We start from the raw sequence: 23,610 nt of genomic DNA on the forward strand, positions 1-23,610 counted from the left end.
AATTTGTGAGTGACTCTCATGAGGACATAATTTTTGTTTAATTTGAATTCGACTATTAAAGGAAGAACGTTATAATTCTGTTGGCGCACTTCCTGCCAATGTGCTTTTCGTAAAAACAAAAACGTGTTAGAAATGTTGGTTTAGAAATTACGGAAGCATACAAAAATCGAGAACAAGGCACCTGAGGTTGTTTACTAAGAAAAGACTTCAGCAAAATTTTATTGAACCACAATACTCATTGATTCTGTGTGATGCCGGGCAACATCTGGATCACATTGCCCTCTGGCTATTTTGCTGTCTCCTATTTGATGCTGTTTGAATCTGTTGCTGGAACACTTTCAGGTTTCGATGAGTTGGCAATAAATTCAGTTATCAAGTAGTACGCTTCATCAGGTTTCTCTGCGGCACCGTAGTGACTCATGCCTAATATAACAGCTTCTGTGAAGTCACGCACTGTCACAACATAGCCAGCAAAGCCGTAGTAGTAGTTGTGCGGCTTCCAAGCGTAACGAGTGGCATTTCTGTAGACATGTGCAGACGTCCAGTTCAACCTTCGGTAGTAATCTCGTTGATTTACCGATGGAAAAAGGGCGTCCATTTGTCCGGTGTAAAACAGAACTCTAGACTGGTTTAGCACATGTTCGTTGAAGCTGCTAATATCTCTCAACCAGTCGCTAGCAAAGCTGCGTAGCATAATTTCATTGTTGATTTGAAAAGTGGTGTTCGCCCCAGCATGTATCACTACTTTGGTGGCGCTATCATTTAAAAATACAAAGCAGTATAACATTCGAACTGGCCTTTGGGTGTACATGGGGCTAGCGTGATCACCATATAAGGTGAGATTCTGAAACAGCGTAGGCGACTTATCGTTTGTAAATATAGTGTCGAAAAGCATCTTCAGTGCGAACATTTGAAGGGTCGCATTTTGAGATACTGCCAGAGATTTTATCGTCTGAAACTGTGTTTTAAATGTTGTTCTCCCTTCCAAGTCAAGCATCGACATTTCGTAGAGGAAGTCGCTGGAGTCGGCTACATCAAATACTGGGCCGAGGAATCCATTGCCTCCAATTACCCCCTTGAGGTTTAGTTTTGACTCCGTCAAGTTCATCAGATACCAATAGTAAGCAACAGCGACGGAATATCTTGCTGGAAAAAATAAAACATCACTATGTTAGATTAGCACAAGCATGTCGACTACGTAGCAAGTCACACAACACTAACCACATACTAGGGTACTTCGTAGAAATTTTCCTCAATACCTTTTCTTGAAAACAGGGACTTTACAAGATGTTCCTCTAATTTGCAATAGGCCTCTGCTATGTGAAATCCCGCTCAAGCCTAATTTATGTTTACCATTGCAACGAAGCCGTTGAAAAACACGGACCCCGGAATGAATATACCTTATTCATCTTCTTCACAGTGCCAGCGTTACATTCATGAACTACACACTTAACAAATCTTCAATCATTTTGCAAATTCAGTTCCTTTTGCCATTTCTACAAGTTCTACCACTACAAATTGATACTAAAAGGAAAACTCTTTTTGTCACACTGCTACATTTCTCGCCCAAATACTCAAGTACATATATAGTATGTAGTTGATGTTCGATCTTCTCGCACGAACTGCATCATTATTCATCTCTTCCATGCAAGTGTATTCACTGGAACCACATTCCTGCATCTCTCGCTGCCATTTGAGAAACCAATGTTTCACGACAGCTATTTACCACCCCCACTCTTAATGTACCAAGTCGTTTTACCTATATATATTCTTAGTTTTGTTGTTCTGTTCAATAACTAGTTTCTGTTGCACCTACGCGCCGTGAAAAGGCGACACACAAATAAAGCACAACAAGGTAAGAATACGTAACAAAAAACAAGTTCTTTGGATCAGGTGATAATGTGGCGCAAAAGGAAGGCAGGCACGTATTGATACTTCATATTAGCCATCTGACCTGGGCCTGGTCGTCGCCGGAGTAGCTATAGACCACGGCCCAGTCAAACCGCTAGTACGAAATCTTCATATGTCCCGTCTTCCTTATGTGCCATATCTAAGTAATGAGCGGAAATGAGTGGCAACCAGGACAATGCCGTGTTTTATTCCATTTCACATTGTGATGCGGCAGTTCACATTAACTGGAAAGGGCCATGCACGTCTGGAACGCGTTATATATTATAAGAGGGTTTACTTACGGACAAGGCTACGCAACAATAGCCTTGGACAAGAGCGGCTATCGATGATGATGATTATGATGATGATGATGCCTCAATCAATGGCACAACCCACTGTGGGGGATAGGCCACGAACCGAGTGGTATTATGATCGAAATTTAAAATAGGTTAGTTTAGAAATAAATAACTAATAAATACTACAGGAAAATAAATGAATAATTGAAGGCGGGAAATGAACCGATAATAAAAAAATTAAGTAGTCTATACTAAGTTAGTCAGCCTTGCCTAGATAGGAATAGTAATGAATTTAATAAAAAATAAATTCAGTAAAGGATAGACGTAAATTTTGAATAATAATAAAAATAATAATTTAATTTTGATTTTAAGACATTACTTTTCAACTTGGTAAATCTAGAATTTATTGAAGGATAAATAAATCAATCATGTAAAATGGGAAAATATTAATAAGACAATTTTTTTGTGTCACAAAGAAAATTATAAATGGATCGGCAAACATTCCCGTGGCTATATCCTAACACCGTGGCTCCAAATGAGAGTTTAACTGAACTGCTTAACGGCAGTCCTGATTGCGAAGTGGGATTTCCAAACATCTTTGTCGATGATTAGAAAACCGCCGACACGATAATAAAAAGTGATCGATGGATTCTGGTTCATTGCAGAGGTAGCATAATGGGGATGCCACCAGACCACATCTGTACAAGTAAAAATTTAGTTGTGGAATACGGCAACGTAGCCTTGTAAATGTAACTTCGAACTGCCGGTTAGGATACCACTGTCGGTTCCAAGAATAATTTAGATGTATAAAATCTGTAGATTTTGCTAATGCGAGGCTTTTCTTGTCTTCGGTCAAAGAAAACTGCCTATATCTGGCTGCCGTGATATGGGCAGTTGCTGGCAGCACAGATAACGCCGGATCTTTTAAAGAAGCTCGTGCTAAAGAATCAGCTATTTCATTAAGTTGGATGTCTCGGTGGCCTGGTACCCATTCAATGAACTAACCTTAAGTGGGTTGGAGCTAATGTATAAAACGTGTTCAAAGCTGTCGAATTTGTAGACGCGTTAAGCGCGCTGCATACAGAAAGGGAATCTGTGACGATAACAACTTTTGTAACATTTAGCGGTAACTTTCGCAATGCAAGAACTATTTCCAGAAGTTCAGCCTGAAAAACTAATGTGTAATCTGGCAGGCGAAGTGAAAAAGACCAATCGAGGGATGGTGAGTAAATTTCCACGCCTGCCTTCTCTTCACACAAGGAAGCATCAGTCGCTATTACATTTATTAGGGAATGCGCCAAATAGTCTTGCAAAAGGGCATTCAAATATGGTGGTGACAGCAGTTTTGCGTTATTGGGAAAAATGTCTGCAAATTTTATTTTAAAGGACAATGTGGACCTATCAAACGGAATGATTTCCCTAATGCGAACATTTAAAGGTGCTAATTCTGCCTGCACAAGTACCACCTGTGGGGTATGTAACCGTGGCCACGTGTTCTCAAAGAATGAATTTGGTTCACTAATAAATATATATTTTGTACGTCTAAGAGGAGAGTCATAAGTCCTTAAGTAGGTTTGAACCGTAAGCATGCGGAATCTCGTGTGAAGAGAAGGTAAGCGCGCTTCCTGGTATAACACGTTATTAGCAACGAATTTAGGCAGACCTAAACATAGGTAGCACATGTATGTCTTCTTTTTTAGCCCATGAAAAGCACTGTCCAACATTCTTTCGTATGTTGCTGGGGCATTACCTAGGCCGAAGGTCATAACAGTGAATTCGTACAGCCTATCGGGAGTTACGAAGGCAGTTTTCGGGCGATCGGATGGTGCCATAGTGACATGCCAAAAACCGGACCTTAAGTTTAGTGACGAAACGAATTCGGCTCCTTGCAAGCAGTCCCGGGCATCATCAATGCGTGGCAGAGGATACACATCTTTGCGCGTAACTTTGTTTAATCGGCGGTAATCAATGCAGAAGCGGATCGAGACGTCTTTTTTTCTTTACAAGAGCAACAGGTGACGACCAGGGACTGCAGGACGGCTGAATGATGCCACGCTGAAGCATGTCGTCGACTTGTTCGGAGATCACACGTCGCTCAGCAGGGGATACATGGTAAGGACACTGTCGCAGAGGCGCTTGTGAGCCGGTGTCAATCGGATGAACAACAGTGTGCGTGCGGCCTAATGACCTCTCCTGGCAATTAGACGAGCCACGAAACTGGTGCACAAGTGCAAGAAGTTTCCAGCTGTGCACCTCTGCAAGTTCTTCGTCGATGGCGGAGCCAAACATGCTGAAAGGTAGGCGACCAGGCGTACCGGCAGAAGGTATGAGAGCAATAAGTTGCAAGTTCGCCGCGTCGTCATTGCAGAAGATGGAGGGTACGTCGAATACCTGAATTGTGCCTACAAGCTCTCCACGGAGTAAGGTTGAGGGAACTAGCAACGGATTCGTAACAAACAAGGATGTAGCGCCATTGGGCATGTCGAAAACGTCAAATAGCAACGTGGGATTCCAGCGGCGTTGAACGGTTGCGGTGGGTGTAAATAGAACTGTGGACTCACCAACAGCTGTAGAGCACACGGGGACAAAGGCTGTACTACTGGGTGGCATGTTTGTATCGTCAGCGACAAACAACTTTTCCAAAGTAGGTGCAGATGATGCGAAACACAACGCAGAGAACGGCACCTCGACACGAGCAAAATAAATAGCAGCATGATGGCGAGAGAGAAAATCCCAACCGAAGATGACATCGTGCGAACCGGCCGGTAGCACAAGAAACTCAATGGGAAACACAACATCGTGAATTACAACGCGGGCTGTTCAGGCAGCTGACGGTTGAGTATGGTGTGCGCTGGCGGTACGGTGGGAAAATCCCGTTGACGTCGTCGTAACCTTCTGAAGCAAGCGGCTAAGTTTTATATGAATCGCTGAAACGGCAGCACCAGTCTCCACAAGCGCAAGGGTACGAAAGCCATCCACGACCACTTCAATGAGGTTTGCCGGAGAAATTCGAGGTCTTGGATTTGTCGGTGACGACGCAGTTCGTGCCTCGGTAACTGCGGCATCGAGTTTTCCGCCTCAGAAGGGCCGGGTCGACGGCGCAAAGGTGACAGAGAGCGACCTCGGGGCGATGGAGTTCGGCGGGTAGCTGAGGGGAGGCGCTCGGGCGAAGAGGATTCTTGTAGCCGCGCTGTGCCGTTAAAGCGTCTAGGATTGTGCGCAGACGGTCGCATGGCATCTATTTGAACAGGAGGGCGACGGCGACAGAAGCGTGCCACATGTCCTGCATAACCGCAAGAATAACATATAGGGCGATTGTCCGAAGTGTGCCATGGATTCGAAAACGTGGAGACTGGTCGACTTAACGGAACTGGTGGTGGCCGAACGGCTGCCGACGTGGAAGAATAGGTTGGTAGACGAGGTGACCCGGAAGCGACGACCTGCGCGTACGTCAAGGACGCAGTCTCCAGAGGTGGCGGACGAACGAAAGGCAAAACGTCAGTGACCTCTTCCTGTATAACTTGTTGCATGACAGGGGCCAGATGTTGTGCGTGTGCTGGCTCGGGCATGCTCGATAAAATGGAGAGCTATCGGGCGACCTCCTCACACACGAACTGCTTGATCTGAACCAACATTGCTTGTGGTCGCCCAGAGTCAAGACCGCGATCGAGTCGTTTTCTTCCAGAGGGCATCGAGTTCAGACGCGTTTGCTTTCGCAATTCGCCGAAACTCTGGCACAAGCTGACAACATCTGTGATGGTTTGTGGGTCTTTGGCCAATAACATCTGAAATGCGTCATGGGTTATTCCATTGAGGATTTTCTTGATCTTATCCGAATCGTGCATCGACGGGTTTATACGTTTACACAAGTCGACGACGTCTTCTATATAACTGGTGGAGCTCTCACTAGGTTGTTGAGCGTATTCACGAAGTGTAGCTGTTCTGCGCGGAGCTTGCTCACCATGGGGCGGCCGAAGATTTCCGAAAAGGTTGTCATGGACGACGCCCAGTTATTGATCTCCACTTCGTGATTTCGGAACCACAGAGTGGCGACGCCGGTCAAGTAAAAAATTACATTGGTCAGCCTAGTCAAATCGTCCCATTTGTTGACAGCGCTCGCTCTCTGGTAAGTCTCCAACCAGTCCTCGACTCTCAGCGTCACCCACCGAAATCGGTGGGTTCGGTGGGTGACGCTGAGGCAGCACGCCGGGACACACAGTGGCTTGAGTCAAGGGACCTTGAGTGGTGATTTCTGCCGGCATCACTGACGCTGGCGGTAAGGTACGGCTTCGTAGTTCCAGGTTGGGAGACTGGGTGACTACCTGGCACCTTTCCACCAAACCATAAGGGGGTTTATTTAGAAACAGGGCGACGCGACGCAACAAACCTTCGCACAAGAATCTCGGATGCGGTCTCGTGCTTCCGTCGTCTTCTCACAACAGTTCCTGACATCCCCCCCCCACATATATATATATATATATATATATATATATAATCCTCTATTTTCGCGCATACGTCGCACCAAATGCCGAGGCTATCCCTGATCTTACGGTAGCGTTCACGGTGTCTCTGCCCTTTGCTCTGCTACAGTGTAGTAGATAGCTACGCGCGGCTCTTCTCGCACCCGGTGACATGAGTATCACATTTCGTTTTGCACTTTTATCTACGAAAATCACACAATTTCCGAGCGTCAAGTAAATTTTGTTTTCATGTCCGCTAGTACTAGTACGTCGACAGCGCGCACATCGGCTAAGCGATGGGTGCCGCACTCAGCACTCGCGTTGAAAGGATTGCTAATGTAACGAGCTTCAAGAGCAATGGCGACATACCTCGATGGCGTGCAACTCGGGAAGCCGACTACCTGTTCGTCAGACGCTGGAGCTTGGGCCTGGAGTCACGTCAGCCACACATACCAATCAGAGCATACTCTTGTGCTCAGTAGCCTCAGCGAGCTCAGCGAGCTCAGCGAGCGAGCTCGTCGCGGCATGCCGCGGAGGCCACGGCATCTACGCTACGCTGAAGACACAGCTACGTACATGTCACTGTAGTGGCTAACCAAGTGCACGACAGGGCTGCAGTGCACGCTCGCGCTCATGTGCTCCAGTTGGCCCATGCTTTGTAGTTTGTACCAATTTTTTCCTGCACCAGCCTGACCGACGGATAGTAGCATGTCCAAACTTCGCATTTTGCGCAATAGCTCAATAAGGAGCCAAGTCTGCTACGACGTCTAGCCAGGAGCACCCAGGAGGAAGCACGGGATGGCAAACGTACGTCTGGTCTGACCTTAAGTTTTGCGTGGTTCGAGGCTAGTTGAGTTTTCAAAACAAAAATAAATTAGCGAGACCCGATGGTGACGACACTGATAAACAGTTAGGCCAAAGGTTCATACCTACACGCGCCGGCGCGGTCGAGCTTTAGCAGACGTTAGCAATAGTCAGATAGCCCTATTTCCGCAAGTACATAATTTATATTGAAATTAGAAACGCCGTTTTTTTTTTGTACAACTCAGCCTTGTTGTTAAACTGCGTCAGTGAATACGCACAGTAACAGTAGGAACCATCACACTGATTCAAACACCCTTGTTGATTGGTGTCAGCCATTGGCGAACAGCACTCGGACATGGGAATCTGCTTTATGACGACATATGGCAGCCAATAAGAGTGAGGAGAGGGCTTCTGTTAAAAAGAGCGTCTCACAGAAAGCGGTAACTTCTAGCTTCGCTTGCGAGCCCGACACGACTGAAAAAAACGAGCCGCACACGACTGAAGAATTTGCCTGAGGTATTAACAACGGTGTATACAATCCGCAGAGTGTGCTTTTTCACCAATCCCAAGCTCTGGTTCAGGAACATTTTAAAAGGATTGTCGCGATGTTAGAAATATAGCATGAGATCGAATAAAAATAAAATAAAAGCAACAAAACATTGAATCCCAGAGTTCGTTAGCGAAGTCGTGGACTCAATTCGTATGTATTGTATTTGGAGCATTAGAGAGGATGCAGTGTTGCATATTTGCGGGATATTTTTGCATTATTTGCATTGATTTCTTCATTCCACACTCATACCTTAAAATTTATTTCGGGGGCTCCATTTCTTTTTTTTTTCATGTCGATAGCACTTTCAAGCATTTTTGAAGAATCGCAAGCGGCCTTGGCGGGCGGATGCTGCTAACCACGCCGCCGAGCAAACTAGAAACATCGAACGTAAGCGTTTGGGGTTCGACAACTCGTCCCTCATCAGTGTGATCCGCTTCAACGAAGAGCCGCAATGCGTTGGAAGCGTTGAGTGAACATTACGCTACCAGTGGAGAAGACCTTGGTGAATTTAGAGTTTACGGTACGTGCAAGGACTCTTTAATCAATGGAAAACGAGGAGGGGGGGGGGGGGCGGCGTTCAGCACTCTGAACGAGTGTGATGGTGATTTGATGTGATGGTGATAAGCTTTCTTTATCATTCACCTTCACGGAGTGGAAGCGCCGACGAATTCTTTAAAATTTATTTTTAATTTCGTCCCACCTCTGTGACAAACCGGAAGTCGGTCTCTAACCGGAAGTTGCGGCGCAAGCAACAAGAGTGTCTCTCGGTGCTCGTGCCACTAAAAAGACAGACAAATTTGCTCGCCTTGTTGCACATGTTTTTTTCCCCCCGATGGGTGTGAACTACGATTCGGTTAAACGCATGTTCTCGGCAAGAGCATAAAAGGAGCGGTCCGTATGGCTTTAAAAGCGTCTTTTATAGGTAACAATAAGCACCAGTGCTTCAGAGAGCCTCCTGTATCCCTATGCCCAACCGAGATCAGCTTTTTGGTCTCGATTGTAGGCAGTGTGCCATATGATATCACGCTAAAGTAAGTGGTCTTGATGATGTGTTGAGCATGCGCGGCAGTCGGCTATTTATGCCAAATAAACAGTTGGAGTGAGTGCATTTCTGAAAAGGGGGGGGGGGGGGCGTCTTTTGTTGAGGTGTTCTTTTGTGTGATATACATGCATACATGTGAGTGTCATGTCTTGCGCTTTATAGCAATATAACAAGGTCGATTACCAACAAGGGCAGCCACAAGTTTTTTACTGTATATTTTTCTGTGAGACATTTTCTCCAATGTGCACGATCCAGATTAGCAGCAACTTGCTTGAAAGTACCCCTGATTTGGTATACAAACAGCTTGCCATGGTGGCGTTTTAGAGTGAACCTCTTAGGTGCCCGATCCTGCGGTGAGCGTCGGCGTTGTCACTCGTAACCGAGCGAACGAACGCAGCGAAGGATGAAAGCGAACCCGTAGCGCAGCGGGGCATGAAAGACGCGAGGAGGAAAGCGGCGGAAGAGGGCGCAGCGGAACCATGAGGCGGAAAACGGAGGAGGAGGAGGGTATGGCGAAAGTGTGAGAAGAAAAGCATAGTGTGGTGACGATGACTACGAGATAGCGCCAGAGTAGTGCACGTTGTCTGGGAGGTCTGCATTTGGCGTCTGCTGTGAATCGCTCCCATACGTAATCCACACGCTTCCTCTCGCAATCTCCATATTAGCGAGGCAGTTGCACCACAATTCCCTCCGTTTGCAACGTGCCGTACGAGAGGGATTGCCCGCGCCAGCCAACATATCCGGAAATTAAAACAGGTATAAAGAGAGCTGCACTCAAATTTGGCATTAGGGAGTATCTTAATCATCGGTGAATTCCTTTTTTTTCATATTTCACGAGGTCCTTCAAAGGGGAAAAGGTGCAGCGATAAAGGAAGAACAATGCAAAAAACATCTTAAATGTGCGGTAGAACTGTCGTATTCACATATTGACCGCCAGTTTAGCAGTTAAGGCTAGTTATATTTACCCTAAACGTTTGCTGTCTATACTAGAAACTAGCAGTTTGTTTGATGCGCATAAAAATAGCGCGTGCTAAGTAGGCAACCTGTGTATTAAAAAAAAACCATATATTCTCATCGAAACGTGTATATTGCTACAATTAACGCACCTCTACTGGCACCACAACTTAGTGGTAACTGAATTATTATAAATAGCACTAGCCATTTCCTATTATCAATAGCACTAGCCATTTGCTATATCGAAATCGAGTGTGATAAATTCTTTCACCCGTTAAAATCAACTGCCCCGCGCAGTTGAATTTTACAAGTGCTTTATATACAGAAGAAAGTCAATCTGCCGGAACCTGCACGTTTTGTACAGAAAGATATCCCCAACTGCCATTACTCTATGCCGTTGACACAAGATTTAACGAAGTGATGACCACGTTCGAATTATTTAGTTAAATCGGGAAGTTCTTAAAATCGAGAAAGGAATTTTTGGGTCCTTTAGAACCTAAAACTCTACCGTAGCGACACCCAAAAGCTAAGCTACCACGGCATTGTATTTGCCACTAACCCACGCCTGCGTGTGTGAAAAGTGCGTGAGGGCGGGCCGAATCGCTCGTGTGTTGTGCCATGCAGGCCAGGTAGGCGGTGACTTGAAGCTATTACAGGCTGCCTATACGCGAAGACGCGGAGTGCGAATGCTGTGATCGTGTAAGCAGGCCGAGCAAGAAAGTTGCGAGGAGACGATGAGTGCCATCGGTCACATTAACCATGAAATAACTAAAGCAACCACCGCCACCCCTAGCGCCATCTGGTACGTAAAAGCGCTACCGACTGCTCAGTTCGTTGTTCCGTTCAAGGGGTTGGCGTGCAGCTTCGTCAAAATAAATCTAGGGCCGTGGCTAGGGCGCCTTGATGCTATAACGCGATAGTGTTAGACCGCGCGCTCGAGAAAAACCCGTCTGTGCCGATATTTTAGGGAAATTACCGCTTTTTTACTCACTTATTTCAGAAAAGACTTCGTTAAATCGAGTTTCGGTAATTCGGGTTGATGACAACATTGAACGCTATGGGTACCTGACGGGGAATGGAAATTTCTTCGTTAGATCGGGAACTCCGTAAAATTGAGTTTCATTAGATATAGTTTTAACATTATTGCGTATCGGTGTGAGCGATTAAGTAAGTGCTTGTTCGTGTAGCGCCAGGATGTCCCCTGGTAGCAGATCCGTGCCGCATTCTTACCCCTAAAGTAAGCGAGCCACAAGGTGCCAGAATTTGTTGCTTCTGTTTAACGTAAAATGCAAGATTAATGAGAGAAACAAAAAATACTGACCTCCGTATGACTCTCCGGCAAGATAGAAGTCCCGATTTTCATATTCAGAGAATACTTGCATAAATTGCCTCAAAAATTCCTTGACGTGTACCACTATGTCCTCGAGTTTCGTTGGGTACCCGTTTAGTTGGTCTTCTGTGAAGCTGAAGCCAGCCCCCACCGGGAGATCCAGGTAGAGGACGCTCATGTTCTTTTGTAAGGTATTAATTCTCCGGTGTATTTCTGGTGTTCCGTTTGAGTACAGACCAATAAAATCCAAGGGACCGTTCTCGAGAAACAGACCAAATAGTGCTGACAAACCCGGGCCTCCTTGAGTCCATAGTAAGAGTGGTGCAGAAGATGAGTTGCCCTAGAAATGCATGTGGTGTGGATGTCAGCGTTTCCTATAATGTATTTTTTTTTTACACACAAGAGGAAGAATTCTATTTTTACGCCGAAAGTATTCCCCGAACATTCTATCGCACTTGTGTTTTTTATTGTAGGTTGGTGCAGATTTTGTTAAAATAACCTCTCACAAATACCGTTTTCCGCTTTATTAAGTGCACTAAAGGAAGATGCAGAAATTACCTGCATAAAAAACAATATCCGGGTAGGTGCACCGAAAGAGTCACTAATTACCTTTTTCGTTATTTATGTATGGGGGACATGTTATTCCGACATTGAAGCCAAGCAGTCGTAAGGTCATGCTTGCTAAACAAAAATTTTAACATTGCGAAAACTTCAGAGATATCTGACCTTAAGAGGAAGCTTTAGCTCGGGTGCTCCTATCTATATACATGTAAAAAGAAAATTAGTTTTCATCGGCAACCACTACACAAAACTTGAGGAGGTTTGTTGCATTGGCAACATCGCAAATTGGCAACATCGCAAACTTTCGGAAAACGAAACTATCATGCTTACGCTTCTGTAACTCAGCAATCAAATGTGATATCACAATTCTGTGAATTGCATTTAATAGTACATCCAAAGCGGACAAAGTTGATATAATACACGTGAATCTAAAAAAAATGTAATATGAAAATACAGCTTTTACAGAACCATTGTACTCAAAGTAACATCTCACGTAAGATATAAAGGGGCATATGTAATTTGTCCGCTTTGAATGATCTGACGGATGTCCTTGCCCTTTACAGAACCGATTTATCTGTTCTTGATGCACAGCTATTAATTTGTAAACTTCATGCTTCAATTTTGTTTTCGAACATTCGAATTTATGAAAATTCGTATCGCAAAATTCAGGTCCTAAATCTAAATTCCGCCTCCAACAGTCACTAGAATTTAACTTTGTCTCTCAAATGCAACAAATTTAATTAAAATCGGTTCAGGGGTTATCTCAGAAAAGTATTTCTGCTTTATACATGTATTTGAATAGGCCGCGTCGGAGTTGGGTCCGAGCCAAAGCTAATTCCTCTTAATTTGTTTTATGATATACATTGGCGCTTCAGCGAACAGTTTCCCGAAAGCGTCAGTCAAGCAGTCAAATGGTAACTCAATTCGCTTTTTAGGAGATATTGGGGACAGAAACCTTAATAGTGGCTCTTGCGTTAGCATTTCACTAAGCAGACATGATTTCACAGCAGCTCGGGTTTAGCTTCGCTTTCGAGACATGTTCCCACAGTGAATCATTATATTTTCTTAAAGCGTGAAAGGCTTTCATCTCCCTTTGTCGGTGACCTTTAAGTGATCTTCTGCCAAAGACCGAGCTGTTATTTATTTATTTATTTACAGAGTACCTACATCGCCATCAAGGCATTACGTAGGGGGGAACAAAACATAACCACTAATACAGAAAAGCTTTTGCACAGATATACTCACAACAGAAGCACTACAATAGTATTAGAGAGAGACACAAGTAATGCTTGTGTTATGCGGGCACTTAAACGGCAACATCCGGGCATCATTGCGAGAGCAAAACGAGATCATCCGGGCAACCAGTGAAAATTTAAGAAAATGCGGTATCTGGTCCCCATCCCTTTGTACAGGACCGCATTACATATGCTAATTACTGCGCAAGCAAGTTACTAAAAATGTCGCTTCCGAGTTCTTCCTGTTTGTTTACAATATTACTCAAGTTGTAACTTCTTGTACGCTCAACTTTTGTTTGTCATTTCCAACCTGCCGTGGTTGGTTCTGGTTATGATGATTGTTTTCATACTATGGCACATAACCACAACGCGGTATTGGCCAAGAAGCGCGTACGTGTATTGATAGTGATGCTGATTTCCGTACAATGACACATACCCAGAAAGGGGCATTGGTCAAGAAGCGGGCCGTACATATTGTGGCATCTGCAACTAGCTATTTGAGATAATATCCGCACGTTTATGGTGATTATATTTTCATACTATAGCACATACAACGGGGGATTGGCCACGAATCGCGTTCCCTGGTTGATAGTGATGATGATGTTCATAGTATGGCACAAATATACCCACAATGCGAGATTGGCCAAGAAGCGGGTGGCACACACTGGGGGGTGCCACCAACTAGCCCTTTTGATATGATCACTGCGTAAATGTTTATAATTTCCATACACATTCCGACAATAGGTGGCCAGTCAGGAAGTGGCCGATACATATAAAATACACAAGAATAAATATAGAAATCTAAGATTTCTCAAGATCCTGAGCACGGTTGTTCGAGACTGAATTCGCGTGCCGGTGCCCTTAACGCCAATGACGCAGGAAGGAAACGGTTAAATTCAGTACATTTCATTGCCCTCTTCACGAAAACTTTGCTTCTCACAGATTACATGTGCGTTGGGTCTGCATAAGTTCCTTTTCTGCTCAATAACAATAAATAAACCAGATTTTACTGACTGACAGCTTGTTTGCACATTCGTCTCTTTTGCTTTCTGTTGCATTGCCATACACATGATTTCGTTTTTGTCTTTATCTTGTTTCGTCCTAGGCCCCACCTGTTCACAGTACCACTGAATTTCGAGTTTTGTTAGGAAGGATACTTACTATACTGCATCTGCTGTGTTGTAAAACGCGACACGTTAGGATTAAAAAAATGTTTTCTGGCACATTTAGACTAGCGGATCTTGACATTAACATGGTCGGTCGTCGCCAGCCATCCCCTTCCATTCCCCATCCTCAGTCCCGACTTTGTCCCACTTGAGAGCTAGCAAAGGCTATTGGTAAGTGAATCGGTTGAGTATACATGCTCAGGCGAAGCAAGCCACATTCCGGGAGGCCTGCTCGCCGGTTTCAAACTCGGCAGATCATGGCCAGTATCTGCGCCGTCTGGCGGGTCAGGAGGGAGACAGTGGGTCCTGCTCTATCCTCTGCATCAAGCATGGAGCCAAGAATGCGAGCTTGTTGGACCTGCGGGATGGGAATGCCTGCAACTTGCGGTATGATCGAGTGCGAGGGGACGGAGCAGTGCCGGCGGATCAGGATTAGTTTAGATTTGCGTGCGGCGCAAAAGGAGGCCGACTTGACGCGCGTGCTCAATGGCAGTCATGGATGGCCCCGTCGGGCCCCCGTTCCGTCCAGCACGTGATGTCGTCAGCGTTAATCGTGTGCGCGACATCTGGGATCTGATCGAGCTGCCGAAGGAGCCCCTCGAGCGCACTGTTCAAGAGCGCAGTTTACAGGACTGATCCATGAGAGGTGCCGCGTCCTCTAATACAGATCGTGTCCAAACGGTGTGGTCCCACTCCAATGGTAGTTGTCCTGTCGCGGAGGAAGGCTCGAACGTTGTTTGAGACCCGCGCTCCGCTGTGCGAAGTCCTCGAGGTTGGTCGCATAAGGTCGTGTTCCACATTGTCGAACGCGTCCTTGAGATCGAGAACGAGGAGGACCCTTTTCTGAGCTCGAGACGGGGGACCGAGGGTTTCCTCCATACGATGCAGGAATCGCTAAGGATGCGCAAGGTGGCAAAACTAATGTGGTCCGCTCCCTGGGTCGTGTTGCGGTGGAGATCCTGGATGACCGCGCGAACCTTATCGATCGTGATACCCGATTCGAGTAACGCGACCGAGTTGCCATCGGGAGGATAAAGCGAGGGCTAAGGAGGCAGGCTGAGGGGTAGGCTGATGAGGATGAAGCGTACTTCGAGCTCCCTGAAGAGACGGGTGGGATCGTCGTGGTACTGGGGAATAGTACAGGTCTGTCAGAAAGACATACGGCAACAAAGTAAGCGCAAAAATCGCTGTTTAATGCCACTATTTTGAGCAAGTGAGAAACGTTTAGTAGCAATCTTTGATATGTGCTCACAACGACTGAATCTTTGAAATCATATAACTGAAGTGAGCTATCATAAATATTTTCCCTAATAGTGCCCATTCCCGTGAGAGATATGATTATGTATTTCCCGAGTTTATTCAACACCAGCACGCTGGGGAAAAGTAGAAGTAAGAAAACTCCAAGTATTTACGTACCTCTACTTCAGTCAGAAGAAAGAAGAGATTGCTTTTAGCAGTTTCGTTCACAGTGATGTAACCAGAGTAAGCAGTGACTCCAAACTGCTGAGAATACTGTATTTTGCTCTTCTCTCTTGCTTCGTAGTAAGAACAGTTATCAATGTATGGAGTGAGAAACAGAGGCTCGGTATCTGTTGAACTATAAAGAACAACATAACTGTATCTGTAAATTTCTTGTCACGACCGCCTATATTAGTGCACATCCGTTTCTTGTATCAATACGTTATAATAAAATATTGTCTTTTTGAATATGTGTTCACCTCTCAAATATTAAAGGGACACTTGTTGGAAGCTGTCGTGAAATTATTAGGATATAATAAAATGTTGTCCGGCTAAAGATAAGTACGCCTGTAAGTTATTACAGTGTAAGTGTAAGAGCTATCAATTTTTTTTCCACACAGCCAAGCATAAGTCTTGCGTGCATTTTAGAAATAGCAGAAATATTATTTCACCGCTTTATTAGGGCTGATGTGGGCTGAGCCAGTTTTTACAGCGAAGCTGTATATGGCTAGGTTCCGAAAATTTTTGCGTCCGTCTATCGAGTTGCATCGACAGCGAAATTTTTGTCTGCAGAGCTTGTGTGATTTTGAGTTTCCGTGTAACAGAATTATGTTTTCTGGTATGATCAAATCGCAATTCGATGCTATTATGGCTGCAGGTTGTGTCTAAGTCGTACTTCACAAATTTTATCACGCACTTTACTTTGAGAAATTGAATTAGTTCAATAACGCACTTGCGCCAGGAGGAGGGTCTACTAGAATGAGGATATATGCTGCACTCCGGCACACCTGCGTGTGCGCGTGACGAACGTGTGCACACGATGTATCTGTCCTTGATGAGTGAGCGAGCGCTCTGTCCAGTTGCATCGGTCAGCGCAGAGTGTGCTGCGATCGTAATCAACATCCGGGCATGACTTTAAAAAATTACAGTGACGTTCACTTTGTGAACGAGGGTTACGCGTGTATGGACGGCGGGAACGTGCACCGCGGCATCGAAGCACCAACAGGAAAGGGCGCGAACGAGGTCGTGGACGCTCCATTGATTTCGATGGTGCGACGACTTGTGGTGGCGCTTGTGTATTTTCTTCTGGCGTAGTCATCGCCCTAGCGACGTTATCAGCAGTTGCACTTTGGACTTGCTATGGGCAGGACGTGCAGTAGTTCGCTCTGAAGAAGAAGAACGTGCCCTCAAAGAGCGCCGACGTGAACAGCGCGCGAATGGGCGCGAAAGCGACGGGAAGCCGCTGCCGCCGAACGCGAAGCGGCCGACAAGTCAGGACCATCGAGTTGCTGCTCTCGTAAGGATGATTCACACTAAGCCGACACGACACCGATTTTGGTCTGCCAACTGTTGGCGACAGCAGTTTACAGAACGGAAAACGCTGTGGCTAACTGTTTAAAGGAAGGAAAATGCTGTCGCCAATTAGTCGGCAGACCAATATCACTGTCGTGTCGGCCTAGTGTGAATCAGCCTTTACCGACGAAGAAATACAGAGGGCCCGTCTGGAGCATCGGCGGAAGCAGCAGCGAGAATATGTGCGGCAATGACAGGCGAATACGACCGACTATGAGCGGGCCGTGGGTGCCAAGCAAGCATTGTGCCCGCCAGGATCCCCAGTGCCGTGAGTTGGAAAAAGCAAGGCGTCCACGTGGCTACAATTCATCGGATCGTTTCCCCGGGCCGACGGCGAGGTTCGAGCGGGAGTTTGCGGGCAACCCGTTTGGCGCCATGTATGTGGTGTGTGATGGACTTTGGTTTGCCAGGGACTTGTCCACCACCATCGGCGGCGTGCGTGATTTATATCGGCGTGAACAGCTTCGCTTGTTGTCCTTGTTCACAGACTAGACGGGCACTAAGCTTTTTTTTTGTCTGTTTACGGTTTTCAGTCCGCAATTCATGCAGCGATAGTTCTAGACGAATCTATTGCATTATGATATCATGACTGTAAAATGCCTACAGTAAAAATGACATCTTCGGCTGTCGCGAAAGCAGTACAGTGAGCTAGAAAATGAACAGTCCAAGAAGTTTTTTTTTCAGCTCATCTGGAGAAGCACGCCTAACACATTTTAGCACGTCTTTTAGGCTACTGGCACGCATGTTTTGTCACGAAGCACTACAGTGAGTGCAACCTGGATTTAGAGAAGAAAAATGTCTGAATTACTTGAAGATGTGTAAAAATCATCATTACGGTGCACTCCTTGTGAAAATTCTTACACATAGGGAATATATTCTTAAATGATACGACAAAGTGTTCAGGAAAGTGCAGAAAAAATATTTTTCTTGGTTCTAGGAAGAGATTCGCATTGTAGAATAAGTATCGCAAAGTTACCCATTATTTACGGATTACCTATTCTTTTTTTTCACTTCTAAGAGAGAGAGAGAGAGAGAGAGACATTTTCATTCGTCAGAGTGGGGAGCTATAGTTCAGGGGGGCTTCTCAGGAAGGCCAGATGGCCGCCAGGCGATGCGTGACGGCGACCTCTTCGGCTCGCTCCACGGCTCGGAGTTGCGCGTCCGGGCTCGAGCTAAGCCGCACTTCCTCTCACGATGAAGGTGAGGGAGAGGCCAGGAGATCTGGTGAAGGGGGATCCTCTTCGCAGTCTCAGAGGACGTGGCTGAGCGTAGCTAGCTCGCCGCACAGATGATAGTACGGACTTAATCTGTCCGGGTAAATGTAAGAGGATACGTAGGGGTTCGGGTATGAGTGTGTCTGCAACTTGTGCTAGCTGACCTTCTAAAGATCGTTTAGTATACTGTGTAGTGCGGGCCTAGTGGGTCGTGTAAGACGGTAGGGAAGCTGGAGTGCTGCTAGCACCTTCACGCGTGGAGGCACTCATTCTTCTAATTTTCGTTGCAGTTTCTTGGGGCACAGTGTGCGTCACTGTACCATCAATTTGATGTTTCAGGTTCGTTACAAGAAGAACGAAGTGGAATATTCGAGAATTGAGACGAATATAGCGGTGAAAAAGGACCAGTAATAAGTCGATGCATTTATGCATGATTGTCATAATTGGATGTTGTGTAATACAGAAAATTGCCATCCCAATTTAAATGGATCAGGAGGCTTCTATAAAAAAACTAGCTTGAAATATCTCTGCGAGGCCCTCAGTTCACGTTGCGCAACAACACAGCCCGCCACCGGAGAAATGTTCGCACGAAGGCTGCGGAAGCTTTGAGATCAAGTGGAAGCAAGAACCCTCATGGGGCCTGTCCTGTAAAGAATTGGCTTCAAAACTATGTCAAGCTAGACTAGGCCATCAACAACGGTGTATACTTTTGCATTTATTTTGTATACCTACATGAAGCAAGTGCAGGTCACTTGTATGAGGCCTGTTGTGTCGTATGTCGAGTTGCTTACTGCGTTTTTTTTTCTTCATTGGAGTTTTTTTATTCATAAAACTTGCTCGTGCAGAATATAAAAAATATATTTATCATCGCCTTTGCTTCATCTTGGTGAAAGCTACACTAAAACTACACAATGGCATGTTTGCTTTAAATTAAGTGGCGGAAACACAGCGCAGCTATACAAAACTCTGCTGGGCTACGTCACAATCTCAACTAAAGTGTTTGTCTAGCGGAAAACTAGGGCTACTTCTACGCTGCATGCTGGCCCAAAATTTTATAAGGAGACGAGGCAATGCATCTTATTCGGCTGTGGAAGAGAGATTATGCCAACTGGCAGTGAATCGCAGCTTTACCATGTCCTTCCTGATCTTTGTGTACATTCGTAAATGCTCGCTTTCAATATTTTGCGACAATATAGGCATGTACATCTTGTCTGACATCTAACATAACTGGAGAAACTGAATGCCACTTGACATAAAAATGTGAACTGGTTGAAATAATCTGTGGCATAGAAATGTTTGCTGAACAAAATGCACGAAAGGTGGTAAGCAGACTCTTTGTCTTATCGCGCTTTATACGGTAAATTTTGTTAATATGCTTCAAGCAATTTTCCTTCCAAAAACATTTTCACTGGTACTATTCATCCTCTCCCTCCCCCCCCCCCCCTTCCCGCTTCGCTGCCCCTATTCCGCTGGCGTTTGTATTTTCCCGAGCCCCAAATCGCTACGTGATGCAGGCGTCTTGTACCGCTCTTATCTACAGGTACGTTTAGTGGTTTAGAAAGTGTTAGGCTTAGTACGTGCTCATTGCAACGCACTAGATACCGCTACGCGAAGTGGTCTATACGATGCAAGACATAGCTGTTGCTGTAACAACTTCACGTACAGGAATGCAGTATACTTTTACATTTAACTTGTATACCACATGAAGCAAGTGCAGATCACTTGTATAAGGCCTGTTGTGTCGTATGTCGAGTTTCATACTGCGTTTTTTTTTATTCATTCGAATTTTTTTATTCATAAAACTTCCTCGTGTATAATATAAAAAGAAAAATGAGGCAGTGTGTGCTTTTATTAAAACAAAGGCAGTGCAGGCCATGAAATAAGGTTCAACGCCATTATACGATGCAGGAATGCTTTATATGAGTACCATTTTCGTGCTAACATTTAGTGAAACAACTTTTACACATTAGTAGCCCGCAAGTGTTTTATACGTAAGTAAGCCTAAGCACTGGAAGCGTCATCTCTATCTACGAGGCATAGAAAAGTGTCATATCGGGCTCCCGTCAGCACCAAGACTTCATCGTGAAGCCATTTTTACTATTTACTCTCTATTGCAGTTGTATAGTGGGTATTTCAACGAAGGGCTTTAAGTCACTATAAAACATAGAATATTAGAAATTTTTGTTATTAGAACTTCTTTCTTAGGGGCGGCCTGTAGCATGTATGTGTCGATGATCTAAATATCTCGATTAATTCTTGATTAACTTAAGGAGAATCTTAAGTGCAAAATTTGATTTCAACGGACCATAAAACATACCCATTTCCTAGGTATCCTGTGCCTCCTGCAGCAATTTTGTGAATACGGTGGCAAAACCTTCGCCGAAATGTTCTGCTGTTCTGGTTATCAATTATCAGATCAGCAAAGAGAATGCAGTGATCATAATTGTTGACTCCAAAGTCTATGTGTTTTGTCACACACTTTGAGGTCGTATAGAAACGCAATACCGCAGTCGAAATCAAAGACAGCACTAAAGTATTTCTAGCAAGAATTAGTGCGTGATATGACGAAGGTTAATCAAGTGCGAAATTGGCTAATGGACAAATGTGAAAGTTGAAATCAGATTTTTTTGAAGTTAGGCCGTGTCAGCTCTAATTGTGCGCACCAGGGTATCAGCTCAACAGTGCTAGGAAGACGTTAATGCTATACTAGTGCAATAAGGACTTGAAGCAAATATACAGGCTTGAAAAATGATGAAATTTTGAAATTTCCGAGATACGCCAACGCTCTGCTACTCTATTCAGTGACATGCATCAAAGTTTCCTGGCACATTCAGACAAATGTGTGCAACTGTTTTGCATTGATGACGAAGAACGCCAAGGTAGTGAATAATTAGTATCGTTATACAAGCGAATACCGACAGTCAAGAATTCTCGGTGTTGTAAAAATTAGCACAGAAACCAGGACTAAATAAAATATGTAGTAAAATAAACGTTTTGTGCTATATATTTGTATAAAAACCACATAAAGAAAGTACCATGTGTATAAGCGAGCTCTCTAACTAAACGCCATCATATGCAGTGATTCTGGATTAAAAAAAAAGATAAGTGGTGATAATTGATCTCGTACATGAGAGAATAGGAATGCAGAAATACAGGGATCATTTCACCATCAGCCAAGGGTTCTTTATGTAAAATTTTAATCTTGAACTTATTCAAACTTCCATAAACTTGACATTGCCATCAAGAACATACGTCAAGAACAGAGGAACAAAACTGTCTTACTTTATAAAACGCTAAGATCAACCTTCCAGTACTGAGAAGAAAGGTCAGCGACAATTTGTTGGGAAAAGTCATACCATCTTTCATAATCCTGACGCTGTCTTGAATGTTCTCCCCCTCATAGCGTCTCCCACGTGCTAAAATCTGTGCAACACCTCGCAACACAGCGGTTCGATTCAATTCCACGTTGCACAGAACAATAAAACATCGGCATTAAGGTGAAAGAAATTAGGTGAAGTAAGCTTTATGATAAAGCCAGGAGAGGAGACATGACTATACAGAAAACGTGAAGGCAGGGGCTCTGGGAATAGCTCGATTGCTGCTCGGAGTTTTTCTGCAACAATTATTGGGCGAAAAAGGCATGCCTTGGGGAACGTATGGTGCCCCTTTTATCAATGGTACTTTCTGATATTTTTACGTTTCACAGTGTGGCAGGTTATAATTTAAACTGTTTCACTTGTCACATGTTAACTTGGTACTTTCCAAACGCCAAGATATCGCTTCGTTATCTTGGTAATACACTCACATGTCATTTGGTGAGGCCGGCTCCTGGCTTGCAGCCTCAACTTCATTTGATTGCGATCTGAAAAAAGAAAAAAGTTGTTCTAAGTGGGGCGACAAAAATAATGGAAGAACAGATACAGACTCCCTTTCTTAGGTCTTGCTTTTCTCACCTAATTTTTCTTGTGTTCAAGAAACGTTGTCTATTCACGCGTTTCTCCTCTTCCCTTACCATGCGTTTTCTCGCCAGTTGCATTTCTAACTGGAACTGCTGCTTAATATCCCAGTTTGTCCCCTTTCCTCCTCAATGATTTACGTTTTTCATATATAAACTGCTCATAATATTCTCGCTCTGCTCAGTCAGCTGAAGCTACAGATTTCCTTAATGCTCCTTGTGATTACGTATTTATTCAAATTGGTTCAGCTTACGAATCAAGTAACGACCACCTGTTCTTCATTTTGACAACATGCGGACCTCATTACATGACTGTGTGAGCAGCGGCTCACATGCCTGATACGAGCGATCATGATGTCTTGCGCAGGTCGATTTATCGCTGTTCTACTCAGATAGCCAGGCACACAAAACGCACCTGAGAACATTACAAAGCCAATTTTTATGGTATAAGTGCTGAACTTTCCACTTGTCTTTTCTCTTAACAATATTTCCTCCTAAATTTCGCTACTATCCGTACACGAAATGTGGTCATATTTCAAGGTAAAAATAGCTGATCTTATCAACTGATGATCGAATACCAGTAGAAACGGTCTTCGAATCTTCTCACGCCACATAGTATGACCCGTAACTCAAACGCTTGTCGTATAAACAACGCAGGCTGTTCCGCGGTGCTAAATCCCTCTCTTATACAGATATATCATCCACGCGGCATGCGCAGCAAAAGTTTATCGTCACGTTTTGAAAAGAGCAAAATTCACGTTTGAGAAGTAGACTGTCCTATTGATGCGAAAAACAATTCTAAGTAGTTCGGGAATATTCTGAAGCCCGGGTGCACCAGAGGCGCATTACCCTGAACAATAAGTTAGGTGAATGACATTTTCTTACGCCTATTTACTGATTATATGTTTGCGGAATCATTTTCTGACAGCTCGATCAACGTTTAAACACCATACAGTGAGGCTAAGCTTGTTCACACGGATTGCATATTCTTGACCTACCTAGTATTCGAGCACTTGTTAGCAATCTCAAGCTTTCCTCCTCAAGTGATATCGATGGCGTTACATGTAAATGTCTACAAACCACAAAATAATCTGCACTATATCTTTTCGAAGTCACTTACGGCATCTTGGTTTTAAATGAGTTAAAAGTATGTAGCTTTTGAAAGCGAAGATTTATATGGCTAGGCGAAATCGTAAATGGCTAGGCAAAATCGCCTGTGTACAGAAAACTATCATCAGTATTGGCTCGAGCATCGTCTTCATCCGCAGCTGGCTCGTTGGCGACCCTCCGGTTGCGCTCGTCTTCGTGCTCGGCACGCGCTCGTGCCACTGCTCCCACTTTC

The 23,610-nt window shown here is 44.6% G+C and overlaps 1 protein-coding gene across 1 annotated transcript; it reads right to left on the reverse strand.

Moving 5' to 3' along the window:
* Positions 1 to 193: 193 nt before the first annotated feature.
* Positions 194 to 23,393, reverse strand: LOC119465760 (venom serine carboxypeptidase-like). Its single transcript, XM_037726226.2, has 5 exons — positions 23,389 to 23,393; positions 22,119 to 22,175; positions 15,705 to 15,885; positions 11,318 to 11,666; positions 194 to 1,146 (listed from the first exon to the last, which is right to left on the reverse strand). The coding sequence occupies exons 1-5, from the start codon at positions 23,391 to 23,393 to the stop codon at positions 302 to 304; spliced, it is 1,437 nt and encodes a 478-aa protein (XP_037582154.2). The 3' UTR covers positions 194 to 301.
* Positions 23,394 to 23,610: the final 217 nt, after the last annotated feature.

This window comes from Dermacentor silvarum, chromosome 10, assembly GCF_013339745.2.
Source record: "Dermacentor silvarum isolate Dsil-2018 chromosome 10, BIME_Dsil_1.4, whole genome shotgun sequence".
In the NCBI taxonomy this organism is placed as follows: domain Eukaryota; kingdom Metazoa; phylum Arthropoda; class Arachnida; order Ixodida; family Ixodidae; genus Dermacentor; species Dermacentor silvarum.